Here is a 14,182-nt window from a genome sequence, read left to right as displayed (position 1 = left end):
TAATTACTATCATCTTCAGTTAGGAAACAATGCTTTATTGTATTGGCTAATCAGGGGTTGTAGAAAACTTTATTTAAATGTGAAAAAAAATAGCTTAAAGTGGTTACAGAATGTAATCTCAATTACTAGAGTGGCACCATAAGGCACTTGGTTCCATGGAGCATGTCAAAAGAATTAGTCTGTGATCTCATGAAAATTAAGTGCTACTTTTGGGATAGGACAATCACTGGGTAAATGTTAGGTAAATAAGACGCTCCTCCCCCCCCCCCCCCCCTTTTTTTTAGGAATTGGTGTTGGTAACCTAAATCACGGGAGCTGACCTATATTTTCAAAGAAGAAATACCATAGTTCATCCTTCGACTTTCTGCCTCCTGGGTCTCCAGCATTCTACATTTTAAACTAGGATAAATAGCTCTATGGGCTGCGGCTGTTTTTCGTGGGTGCACATGTGTGAAAGGTCTACCTAGGCAGTTATTATGACCCATTCCTTACCATCTGGCCTGACTTCTGAGGAAAAATAAGAGACAGGGAATGCAGGAAGTCCCTACAGGATGTAGCTAAGTGCGAGGTTTCTGAATCTGTCAGATTTGGGTTTAAATCTTGGCCTCAGGTAAGTCACTTAACCTTTCTCTTTCACCTGAAATCACCTGAGGGGGATTGAGACAATGGCAAGAACTGTCCATAAACTTGAGTTAGATGGTGCATACAGGGTGGGGCAAAAGTAGGCTTACAGTTGTTCAGATGGAAAATAATACAATAATTAATAAAGAATAATACAAGAATAAACTGTGTTTCATGTACTCACAACTATAAACCTACTTTTGCCCCACCCTTATAATGAGCTTGGCACATTGCCAAGTGTGTAGTCAGTGTTCAGTGTTAGTCATCTTTATTATTACTTGCCAACTCTAGCCAATAATTTGGCTAAATGCCCTTCCTTGATTTCCTGTGGCCATTCCAGAATACCTTAGATATAGCCAACTATACAGTCATGATGATACAATTTTTACTAAATACCACCAAAAGCTTAAAAAATAGATTTAGAGTTACTTATTAAATAACTAGAGGCCCAGTTCATGAAATATTAAATAACTAGAGGCCCAGTTAAATAACTATTAAATAACTTATTTAATAACTAGAGGCCCAGTGCATGAAATTCATGCACTGGGGGGAGGGGGTCCCTCAGCCCGGCCTGCCCCTTCTCACAGTCTGGGAGTCCTCAGGGGATGTCCTACTGACAGCTTAGTCCTGCTCCCCAGTGGGAGCGGGCCTAAGCCGCAGTCTGGCCTCCCTCTGCGGGAGGTGACTGGCCGATCAGGGGAAGGCACCGCCCCCATCACCCCCTCGCTGTTGCTGCCTCTGGCCTTCCTCTGTGGGAGGCGACCCTGAGATCAGGGGAAGGCAACGCCCCCATCACGCCCCCATCATGCCTCTGCTGCTGCCACTGCCGGCCGCAAGGCTGCCTGAGCCTTGGCCATTGCAGCCACTGCGGCTTGCCTGAGCCTTACCCGGCCCTCATTGCCTGAGCCTTGGGCCCTCGCAGCGGCAGCGGCCATCAGCAGCTTGTTGGAGCCCCAGGGCTGGCCCTGGGCAAGTGGCAGCGGCCATCAGGAGCGCTTACAGCCATCACCGCCCTGTGGGGAGTACAGGCCACCCTCCACCAGGCCCCGCCTCCCCCGCCCTCGTCCCTGACACTGCAAGTCCCTGTCCACACCTGCTGTGCACGCAGCCTGCTGATCAGTCATTACATGATGGTGTCCTGACCAATTTGCATATTACCCTATTATTAGATAGATAGCGCCAGTTTCGTGATACCTTCTACCCCACCGAACATTAAGAATCAGGCGGGTATCTTCTCCAACTCGTGAATTCTTTTCTCTGAATCAAATCCTGACTGGAAACGGTAGGCATTTCTAACTCAGCTGCAACACCTTTCACTTCCCAATGGACTGAACGCAATGCTGCCTGCCTGCCCCTTGGCTTGGCCATGAAGAGGTCAATTACCAAGCCACTTGGCCATTCTGCTTTTTCATTTTTCCTCCTTAGGCACTCACAGGGCTCAGTGAGCATATACTGTATCCATGGCTGACAACACTGAGCTACAAAAGGATCTTCTCAAAACTGACTGTAATTCTTCCCATAGCACTGGGGTGGGACAGCATCACCACAGCCCCCTCAGCAGCCCCTGCACTGCTCCTTTCCCTGCTCCCCACATCCCATCAACCTCTCCTCTTTAAATTAGTCTGAGGGCTGGTGACTTCTAGGTGAAAGGTCTGAAGGGGCATTGTCCCATTTCCTTGTCCCTCGCTTTGTGCTTAATGGAAAAAGTGAACTTTTAACCAAAGGCCAAAACATCCTTTTATAAAAGCTCAATCCTGAGGAAGGACTGGCAAGTCATTTACACAATGAGTCATCTTATTTTTTAGTTTATGAAAGTGAGAATTACAAATTTTATTTATTATATGTATAGAAAGCCCAGACCAGTGTGATGACCTATATCAGGATCAAGTTTTTGGTCCTCTGTTCTTCTAGAAGGCTCTGATTCTCATTGGTTCCGTATATGTACTGTGGACTAAATGTGTCTCCCCCCAAATTCATATATTACAGCCCTTACCTTCATTGTGATGGTATTAGGAGGTAGGACCTTTGGTTTTGATGAGGTTTAGATGAGTTCATGGGGATAGAGCCCCTGTGATGGAATTTGAGTCCTTATATAGAGAAGAGCCCACAGCTCTCTGTCTCCCTGTGTGAGGACAGCAGAAGGCAGCCGTCTGTAAGCCAGGAAGAGGGCTCTCACCAGGAATCTAACCGGCCTGCACTTTGACCTTGGACTTCCCAGCCTCCAGAACTGTAAGAAATACCTGTCTGTTGTTTAGGCCACCAGTCTATGGTGATTTGTTATAGCAGCCTCAGCCTGAGCTGATGAAGGCAACGTGCTTAATGCCTGCCTGTGTGAACACTGACCATCATGAGTCAGGAAGAGGGTCTGTCTGAGGCATGACTCCTGATCACCCTTTACTGCATCATTTTCCCAATAATGTCTCAGTCTTGCTCTCTCCCTGGATTTTTGGGCAAAATGGGCCTTAATTATAGCACATAGATGTCTGGGTATCCCAATTCATTCCATTGTTATCCCTAATGCAAATCAGGGCAGCAATGTACATTTTAAATAAAAAAACATGTTTGGTATCAGTCCAAGCATCCATTAAAAATAAGATCAGGATTTATAATGAGCCTCCCTGGGAGAGTAAAATCCTGCAGCCTGCTGAAAACACCAACCCTCACCAATGTGCAAAAAACAGCAGCGCAAATGGAAACAAAAACCAAGTACCTATTTTCACAGTAAATGATATTGAGGTCCATATTTACTCGAGTGACGAACATATGGCAGTCGATTCTGACTTCATTGATTGTAGGGGGAGGCAAGGCATGCGCCACGACCACAAGACCCATGATCTGGCTGGGGATGGTCCTCCCGTGGGACAGTGACACCCGCAGTCGGAGCCGGCCTGTTATGTGGATCACCTGTAACAGAGCAGTGAGGACAGGACACAGTCACATTTACATCTGGGATGTAACAGCGTTTCTTTTGAGACATGCGAAATTACATCTGGCATAGCCAATATTAGCTTTTACCTTCTGTAATCATAATGGCTGTCCAAGTGCCTCCGTGTCCTCAAGGCAGGCGGCAATAGAGAAATATTATACTCTGAGCATGTCCCAAGGCAGCATTATTATTATGCTATGCTGTTGGTATTTTTCAGGCACTTTTTTTTTTTTTTTTTTTTTTTTTTACATTTAGAGGAAGTTCGTCAACCAGCTAAAATGACCAGAAAGTTGAGCACTGAGCTGCGAAGGAAACATTTGCACGATCAGCCCTTGTTAATGGATGATGTCTGTTTCTCTCCAAATCCACACCGAGTGGGATTACAGGGCCAGCTCCTTTCCGAAGTGTGGCTCAGAGCTTTCCTTCATTTGGGGTTGATATTGCAAAAGGCCAAAGACTTCCATGAATAAAAGACTCAGTGGGGATGACATGAATGCACCCCTTTGAGCACAGAAATTCATAGGCAATACTGAATAACCAGTAATACAGTGATTTACTGCCGTGCCCATAAGGTTGAAGGTGGGAAGATTTGGCCCTTCTTTCCTTCCTTATTTCTTGACCTCCTCCTGACGAAGGGTTAGGAAGACTCCCACCATTTAGGGGGCTCCTTTTGGTCACTTTTGCAGAAACAGGAAGGAGGATATTGGGCTATGATTTTCAGTTTGTTAGCCCAAATACGCACTCGGTAGCCCAGGCCACTAGAACCAAACAAAAGGCATCTCTTGAAAAAGTTCCTTTGCTTATAAACTGTATGTAGAAGAGCCAAAATGTTAACTTCATTAAATGATGTTTTGGGGAAACAAAATCATGAAAGGATGGAAAGTGGGAAGGATTTATGTGGCTGTGCTTTGGAATGATGGAAGTTGTGTGTATGTGGGGGTGGGGTGGGCGGTGAAGACTCTGTGTGTGTGTGTGTGTGTGTGTGAAGACTCTGTGTGTGTGTGTGTGGGGGGGTGAAGACTCTGTGTGTGTGTGTGTGTGTGTGTGTGTGTGTGTGTGTGTGTGTGTGTTCTAGCTGTGTCCCTAGGACTCTGCTGCAGTGTGCAGTGTGGCCTTCTAGAGCCAGGTCATGGAGGCCATCGCTGCGATGCACTGGACCCGGAGCTCAGGGTAGTGGCTAACCAAGCTTCACAGGTGGTTTGCCTTTCCAAGTGCATCCCTTTTGAGATTTTCCTTTTCCCTCTTTGCCATAAGGCAGTGGTCGGCAAACTCATTAGTCAACAGAGCCAAATATCAACAGTACAACGATTGAAATTTCTTTTGAGAGCCAAATTTTTTAAACTTAAACTTCTTCTAACTCCACTTCTTCAAAATAGACTTGCCCAGGCCGCGGTATTTTGTGGAAGAGCCACACTCAAGGGGCCAAAGAGCCGCATGTGGCTCGCGAGCCGCATTGCCAACCACGGCCATAAGGAACCGAGGTGGGAAGCGGTTTCTGGCCTCCCAGGAACACTAAGATCTAGCGTCTGCTCTCCTTCCCAGGGGCTTGACTGGTAATTCCTTTCTCATTTTGTTTTTGTTTCCCTTAAGTTATTCAGTTTCCCAAAGTCAGCCACACTGCTGTCAGTCAGGGGCAGGATCAAAGCTTCCGGCTGCCCTGCGAGTCCTGGCTGTTCTGCATCCTCCCTCTTCCCTGTCCCCCTTCACGTTGCGCCCAGAGCCGCCCATCTGGAAACGCCAATGAGGAGGATTATTTAGGTTATTTCAGGAGCAGTCTTTCGATCACCCACATTTGAAGTTAACTAAATTCATACTTAATGCACCTTTGCTTTAAGCTTTGGTCGGACGAGCTACTTTATGAATACTTGAAAATGTACCTAGAGGCAAGGATGCTAACACACCATCACAGACACATTGTTTTTTTTTTGGCAAGACCTCATTAACTAATAAAGAAATAGATAAAAGAATGGGATTAACTTCACAGGAGGGGTGTCAACAGTTCCTGGTCCTCCTCCCAGCCAGGCTTACATAGATGCTCATTTATCATTATCTGTCTTGCACTATCAGGAACACTCAGCTTCTTGGAAAAACACAGATCTATAAACGCTCAGGAAAACACACACCCAGAAATGATATGCTAAGTAAATCCCTGCTTGGTGTTCCATTTGAAAGTGATTTATAGGTGTCTAGGCTAGAACACATTTTGGGGAGACAGACAGGCTACGGGGCTGAGCTGCCCGCATGTCAGATCTCCCGGGCCCCTATCTCCAGCTTTGCCGGTGGCCGTCAAGGTGTCGCTGGGGATCACAGTTGGGTCCAGTAGGGTCTAGATTTGCCATTTGCTCATTTCATTACCCTGGGCGAGTCAACTCTCTGCATCTCAATTTCATTTTCTGTGAAATGGGCATAATAACTATTCTGCAGTTATGTTATAAAAACAAAAGGAGATAATGGAGGGCAACACACTCTAAATTGTAAAGAAGTCTGCAAATTTCACTATGATTCTATTGGCCTTTAAAAATATCAACTGGATAATAAGGATAAGAAGCAATTATTAATTTAATCTTGACCAAAAGCCTGGTAATGAATTATGAAAGTTTATGACCCTCTAAAATAATAATATTTGGAAGAAAATTTTGGAGGGTCTATTTTAGGTCCTTTTCCCTTCAATTTTTTTAGGTGAGGGAAGAGATTCTGGAAAGTTCATTCCCCGTGTAGAGTTACCTTACTTGGAAATGGCAAAAAAGAGCCTAAATCCAGGTTTGTATGTCTTGTGTGTCATTTCCAATTTATCCCTGTATACATTTTATATGCATATTCATATTGATTGGAACATTATGACAATTTACTGCCTTCAGTAATCTGTATATAAACCTTTAAATAGACTTCACTTATAACCAGAAGCTCAGGTAATTTGAAAAGTCTGAGAAATAGCACAAACTAAGAAGAAGAAAAAGAAAACTAAGAAACTTACTAATGTAGTAATTAAATAGTTGTCAAGAAATGTCAAAGAACAGTCAGAGGGTGTGTTTGTTCATATGCGCATCTGGGGGTGAGGGAGGGTGGGACTGAGTACGTTAGGTCACATAATTAATTTTTTGGTTTTAAATTGATATGTTTTTCCAAATCCATTTCATGATGCCAACAGTTTCCACACCCCCCTCCATGTGACCAGTTATGTTCAAAGAACCAGGTTATGTTCAAATTGTAGAACATGTGAAACAGCACCTCTCCAAACACGTAGATTGTTGTTTCACTTGGCAGTTGCTTTTTAGGCAGGAGATGCAGAGGAGGGAGTCTGGGTCCCAGCCCTGGCTCTGACACCGCAGAGCACTGCAATGACTTGCTTCGTTCCCAGGCTGGAGTAGTAGAGATTAAAACCTAGTCCCATGAAGAGGATAAGTATTCCGTAAAGGTGTTCATTGTTTTCTTAATAAGATCAGCAAAGGGCATTTTATTTTAATTTTAAATTTCTAAAACATATTATGTACAAGGGACCTTGCTATGTGCCAGGGAATAGATTAAGGTGAATCAAATGTAAACATTTCCTCAAAGAGTTGATGGACTACAAAGTGGGAGTAGACATATGTAATGACCTGTAGTCTAGTAACATTGGGAGATGACACAGTGACTGAGCGAGAGAGTAGTTCTCCATCCTGGTTATGTGGCAGAATCATATGTGAAGCTTTGCTAACACGTGGATTCCCAGGTTCTGTCAACCAGGGATTCAAGTTTGTTAGGACTGGGCTGGAGTCCAGCATTTGTTTTGAAAGCTCCAAATGTGATACATCCTACTGGAGAATAGGTGGCTTATGGGTTTGGAGTTACACCACTGGTTCTCAATCTGCCACACAGTGGAATACCAGGGAGTCTTAAAAGTCCCCATGTTCAAGCTGTACCCAAAACCAATTAAACAGGGACCTCTAGGTCTTATAGGGCTGCTGACAGGATTCAATGAAAATGTATTTAAAGTGCATATATATATAAAGTGCATATATATGTATATATATATGTACTTTATATATACACATATATGCTCAATAAGTACTACTTTTATTAAGTAACAACTATGCTCCATAAGAAAGGTAAAGGATAAGGTATTTGGAAATTCAGGGTAGCTAGAAATACTTTTGACTGAATGGATCAGGAAGGATATGTGAAACTGGCATTTGAGTACATTGTTGCCATAAGATATGGTGATGGAATGGTGAAAGGGTTTTTCAGATTGAGAGAAGAGCGAGAACAAACGAATATAAAAGGGAACCTATTGGCACAGGAGCAGTAGGTGTCAACAGGTGACGAGATAGGGATGGGCCCAAGTGGCAGGTACAGGTAAAGCAGTAGAGATTGGCAATGGGAGCTGCTGAGAAGAGCTAGCACCATGATTTTGAGCCTGTCTCATAGGGTAAGGAGGAGGAGGAGGAGGAGGAGGGTGATGATGATAGGCTGAATGGTAATTGGTAATACAGGAACTACCAGTGTGTGGGTATGAGCAGTGTGGAGACAAAGATTTCCCTGTGGACCTTGTGTATTTGAGCCTGGGGTGGGGTGGGGTCAGGGGGTCCTAGACAACGTGTCCAGGGGCTAGTTGGAAAAAGGAGCTGCATAGTTAAGAAATGCTAGTTGAAGGTACAATTTGGATTCTTTTTGTTCCTGGAGGTGATAGTTAAAACCAGGAAATTCAGTGGAATTACTAATGAAGAAAACAGATGAGAATCCATTTCCCCCTACTGTACTGTAAGTACCTGAAGCCTAAGGCAACTTATGTTTTCCTCTAAGTTAAGGTTCTCTTGCTCTATAATAATTACTTTTGTAAAAAATATAAAAATTTCTCAAAGCTCTGAAGTCCCCTTTTCTCCACCCACAATTCCATTCTGATAGAAGTGCCAAGCTGGTTGCCAGCCCCAGTGGTAACATCCAAAAGAATGGGAGGCTTCCTTATCAAGTTAAGTGAGTGAACGGAAACTGATTTTGAATGTAAATGTATAAGCCCAAATACACATATTTTGTGAAGAGCCATTAAAACTATACAAATCACATAGCAGCTTTAAAATGAAAGGAGTAGTGTGGAGTAGAAATAACACTGAATTGGGAAACATTTGCTTTCAGTCCTGGTTCCGGCAGCCTTGGCAAGGCCTGTGGCTGGGCCAGCGTTTCCTCAGATACAAAGTGGAGCTAAGGAGCAGACAATCAGACCGAGGGTTTCACTAAGTTCTAGAGAATGCTGTGACCGAATGCTCGATAGGATGGCCCTTACTCCATGGTGGGCTGGGAGTTTGAGTACAGCTGCAAGTTCATAAATGCAAAGTACACTTCAAGAATTAAACAATGGGGTTTTTATGGGTCATCGCTGAGTTGGAGCAATGCTTTTGTTTTGGCCCGTACCAGGTGAAAACTGCCTCTGTGTTCTAAAGGTTCATCTTAGTCTGGTCTTAAATCTAACCTACGCACATTCTTCAAAATCGATTTCTGAACTGAGGGATTCTTCGCCCCTGAGCTCAATTCTGTATCAGAACTCAATCCTCACTGAGCTTCCTTTCATTGTTCTTGCTTTATCATGAAGAGCTGTACAAAAATGCTAAAGCCCATATTTTTCTAAACCCCTCACACAGCACTGCCCAGATGCCAGCCCCAGTGAAGCAGAATGCACAGGATTTCTGAGCTGAAATTCCACTGTTTTTTTTTTTTTTTTTTTTAATAAGAACCTCCAAATTAACATTATTCATCAGTCTCACATTGAAGAAATCCTCGTTGGACTTTTATTTTTCTTCTCTGCTACAAGTTGATGTACGTGAGGCTGTAAGTCCCTGTCCTCAGAGTTCAAGTTGAGTGTAGGAGTGTTAACAAGCCACGTTTCTTAGACAGATGTATATTCTCAGAAATGTATATTTCTGCTCCTTTCAGTCGTCTGTTAGTGACAGACACTTAGATGTGCTCCACTAATATCTCCTCATGAGCAAGCCCATCGCAAAGACCTTGATAAAGCCTCCCCTCTGTCGATGCTTAAAGAAGGGAAGCCCACGTCAGAAAAAAAATGCATCTGGAAGCTATCCTCCATCTTTTAGGGGAAAAAAAAATCTCAGTAATATGAAACGTTTTCTTTATCAAAAGGAAGTGCTAAGTATTATGTGCATTATTTTCCACATATAATGTAAAGGAGAGAATAGGGCTAAGCAAATAGGGGCACCAAAATGCTGCAGGCACGAAAGAACGATGGATTCCCTGGGTTTAGAGCATCTTCAGAGATTTTTCACTTGTCCTTTAAGGGAATCTAAATTTACCTTAAAAACCTTAGCTTCCTTCTGGCACTCTTCTCTTTTTTCTTTTATTCCCCAGTAGAAGTCTGTTTTAGCATACAGATCATCAAATCGCTAGCTCAGGAGGGAGAGCCAGCTAATTATTTCTAAGCGATGGGGGTTTTGAGGTGGCCCATAACCTGCTGACAGATAAAGGCTTATCAAGGTCTTCCAAGCTTCGACATCTAGCCTATAGAGTAACAACTTAATCTAAACTAGCCTGAGAATATCAGCCTCATGCAAATTCCTTCATGCAAATTTTTAGGGACTGGGTTTTCCGAGCTTTAGACCATATTGATTCATAGGTTGGAGAATCTGCCCTAACAGGTCTCTCTGTCCCTGTCTGTCTGCCTCCTGCCTCCTAGGTCTTTGCATAAGGCCTGTGGGGGAGGAGGGGGGGGGAGAGAGACATGAGACCAAGTACTTGTCCACAGAGGCAAGCACTATGCAGAAGAGGGCTCACAACTGAAGAATACCATCTCCCTCTCCTTTCCGGAATCTCAGATTTTATTTCTGGAAACTAACTCCACCCTAGGGGACTTTGTCATAATTCACATTGGGACTTTGGCAGCAGGGGATTAAAAAATGACCGAAGAGGGAAAAGTTGATTTCTAAAAGCAGAGGTGAGATTGGGGGGAGGTGGGACTGGGGGGAAATGAGGCTTGGCAGGGAGTGTGTGACAGTGTAAACCTCTGTGAGGTGGTTACCAGCTCGGGACCGCGTGGGTGGTGGCAGTTTTCCTAGGAGTTTGCCCCTAAGCAGTTCCTAAGGTCAGGGATCTTCAGTGTGGCGCTGGGTTGATGGGAGCAGGATTCAGCACTTCGGGATAGAAGACCAGCAATAACGAGAAAGGAAAGGGTGTCAGGGTCTCAGAGGGCTCAGTGTGAGGCCAGCTCTGCTAGTGGAGATGGCTGGGTGCTGGGAAGCTTCCTGGCCTAAGTGAAGAGAAAGGAACCCTGGTAGAAGCCAGTCCTTTTGGATAAAAGGACTATACTTCGTTAATTCCCAGGGACTTGTGACCTTCCATTTGGTTTGAATGCTTGGCGCGATTCCCGAAAGACTCAGTGAGCACTCCCCGCATCAGACAACCTGAGGCTGTAGGGAAGGGCATTCTGTGGACAGCAGAGGAAGGGAGGAGGCCAGGGCTGATCTCTCTACTGCCACTGAGACACTAAGGTCCTGACGGAAAACAGACCCACGCCCACGCATGCATTTGGGCCTTCCTCCTCTTGTAGATGAAGTCCACTCGCTCTGTCCAGTCCACAAACTACTAAATGGGCCTGGTACCTGAGGGAAAACATATTGTGTTCTTTAATAGGTGAGCTTAAAACACTTAAGGCTGATATTAAGGATGTATTTTAAACAAAAACAACTCTAGGGTGTGTGGTTCTTAAATTTCAAAGTGCACAAGACTCACCTGGGGAGCTTACTGGTAAAGCGGATTCCTAGGCCCCACCCCTCCCCGCAAATGCACATTATTTACATCGAGGCAGAGACCTGGGAATCTGCATTTCACCATTGCAAGTGCTTTGGATGCCAAACCAGAGCCATCCTTGAAGTCTGCCTTAGGGGCCGGCCATGCAGCCATCCACCTGCAGCTTCCCCTTTAGAGAGCTGAACGAATAGATACGGATGACCTAGAAGTTCAGCCCAGACTGCCTCCTAAAGGAGCAAAGAAAGATGAACATACATTTACATTTCACTCTGGCCTGAAAGAATCCCTACTCCACTGAGCACAAGCCATTGTCTCCATTCTTTGGAATGGAAGCTGGGGTAACAAGCTGGAACCCTGGACTGAAGTGGGATCAGGGCGTGCTGAGGGGGCCGCCCGGGAGCCCTGTCAGGGCTCCTTCATTTGTGTAACGGTCTGCTTTCTCTCAGTGGCCGTGCCACAGGGGCTGCACTTCGGTGCTGCAAGCCTCTTGGGGGAGGTCGAGCTCCGCCAATCCCCTCCCCCTGCCCGGCCAGCCTCTGGCTTAGCTCCTGATTAATTCAGGGGAATCCTGGGAGGTTAACCCTTAATTTGATGGCTCCAGTGAGGAGCTGAGAGATTGCCGGTAATTTATCACCCTGTTTTTCTTTTTTTGGTGTTTTTTTTTTTTTTAATATAGAAACATTTTCTAAGGCAACAAATAAAAAATTATTTTTAAAAACCGCATTTAAAATACATTAGCTACAGCATTCTATTCTGACATGACTGTATCCTCCAAACATAACAATTACTTCTCATCCATCTCTGTTACCACACTTCAAATACAGAACATCAAAAAATAGAACCACACTTATAGCCTTAGCTTCTCAAAATGTGTCTGGACTCCATATTTGTTTCCTGTTCCCTTTGGGGGAAAATCTTTCTTCTACCAAAGATAAGACTTTTTTTTTTTTTAAATTGGGATAGTTTAAACTGGAGAGATTTCCTTAATGAGATTATGTAAATGTATGGCAAAGATATAAGCCACATTTTCTCAGAGAGTGGAACACCTCACATATCATTTAATATAACAGGTAGAAACCCCTTGATAAATTGTCAAGGGGCAAAGCAAGAAGGCTGAACTATACACATCTGATCCAATTTCGCTTGATTCCGTTACTTTATTAAAATCTCCTAGAGAAGGACAGAGACCACTGTACCTCCGTGGAGGGCAACTTTTCATTCCTCTACCACTCATTGGGGAGGGGGGGGTGTCACCCTCAGGGTCCCAGAGGCCCCTTGTGGTTTGGGGTCACTGTCTTGAGGGTAAAGATGCAGTTCCTAACCTAACAGACTACAGATGTATTTCCCGACACCATTTAAAAAAGAATTCAGAACCAGTCCCGTGTGCCAGGTAAGGAATAGAAACTGGCTCCCTACTCCCATCTCACCCCCCAGAAACACTACAGCATATTGTATGTTTTCTTCAGAACCCATGAGCTCTTATTAGGAAAGATATGATACAAATCAAATAGTTTCTATTCCTTATCCTTGCTTAACACAGTTGTTGAGTGTATGTTTTACTGAAATTTCTTTAGTTTAACAACTAGTATTGCTAGTCTCCTGAGCCTTCGTTTCTTGCGTGTGTGAGAACTATACAGAGACTCTCGGAACTGCAACACACGCCCGACGACAGCTGTGTGCCAGAGACGGAGGCCTTCTCGCATGAACACGGCCATTCCAGAGAGCGCTCTGCGGTCCCGAGACACACTGAGGCAGCCTTTCTCCCCCCAGCCCCAACCTGAAGGTCTGCAGGAGAGTAAATGATTGCATGTTGATAACAAAGGAAACCTAGAGGAACATCTCCCGGGCGTGGGAGTCAGCTACCCCCTCCTCCTGAGTTGCAGAGAATGCGTTAAAGACAATTATCCATGTAGATGGGAAAAACCTTGGTCCTTGTAGAAGGACAACTCTGCTGTCTCAAGAGCTGAAGGATTTTTCAAAGCAGCCATCCCCTTAAAGGGGAAACACACAAATACTAGCAATCGCATTTCTGATAGATAACATTAAAGCAAACAGATGGATCATAGATATTTTGAAAAAAATTAAAGCCTCATTATTCCCCATATTTAGACATACAACTTCTTTAAAGATCAAAACTAAAAAGGATCCCTTCCCAGGAGGCTGCAGTATGTGTCTGGGACTCTTACAGTAAGGGCAGACACAGAGTTCTCTCGACTCGGGCCCTTCCGACCCAAAACTGTGCACGAAACAAGGAACAGACTAGAAGCCGGGCTTGCTCAGTGTTCCTGGCACACTCGGGCAACGTTATTTCCATGTTGGACTTCAAGGACCTCCTTGCTCTGCATTGATTTCCTCATCGGGGAAGTGAGTGGGCCTAACTGTGTGGCCTGGGAGACCTTTCCTTTGCGTGGTGTCTATTAAATCCGATATTTGAACATGAAGCCCTGACCCATCATCAAAGCCCTAAGCTCTGCAACCTTCCGTCTCTCTTATCTTGGTTTCCATTCTTTGCGAGGCCCGGATGTTACGTGTTTAGCATTGATTAGCACAGGATATTTTCGTCAATGTTTCTTAACCTGTAGCTAGCATTTTATAAGGCTGCTTAATGCAATCCTAAATTTCATCCTTAATGAGGGTAATTTCTAATAATGGCATGCCTCTCAAAACGTCTCACATTTTATGGAGTGAATTAATCCACACCTGTGCCAAGACCTCTTTGTGTTCAGCATCCCAGAAAGACAGCGTGTACAGCTGGAGGGTCCTGCAGACTACCTCGTGCGACCCTCCCGTTACAGATGTGGCGACGGGCCAGTTGCCCGCAGACACGGGCAGAAAAGGGAGGTCTCCTCATCCTCGCCCAGCCCCTTTTCTACTGTTCAGGAGTGCACTGCAGAGGACTTAACT

The 14,182-nt window shown here is 44.6% G+C and overlaps 1 protein-coding gene across 1 annotated transcript in view; it reads right to left on the bottom strand.

Annotated features, from left to right (window-relative positions):
- Nucleotides 1-14,182, bottom strand: part of NPAS3 (neuronal PAS domain protein 3) — an 875,944-nt gene that overhangs the window by 23,260 nt on the left and 838,502 nt on the right. Inside the window, exon 9 of the mRNA XM_054716524.1 lies at nt 3,332-3,525. Within this exon, the coding sequence (XP_054572499.1) occupies nt 3,332-3,525 (194 nt within the window). The remainder of the gene's footprint in view (nt 1-3,331; nt 3,526-14,182) is intronic.

The sequence above is a fragment of the Eptesicus fuscus genome, chromosome 5 (genome assembly GCF_027574615.1).
Source record: "Eptesicus fuscus isolate TK198812 chromosome 5, DD_ASM_mEF_20220401, whole genome shotgun sequence".
Taxonomy (NCBI): Eukaryota; Metazoa; Chordata; class Mammalia; order Chiroptera; family Vespertilionidae; genus Eptesicus; species Eptesicus fuscus.
The sequence above is the reverse complement of the archived record's forward strand: the minus strand, read 5'-3'. Positions and strand labels throughout refer to the sequence as shown.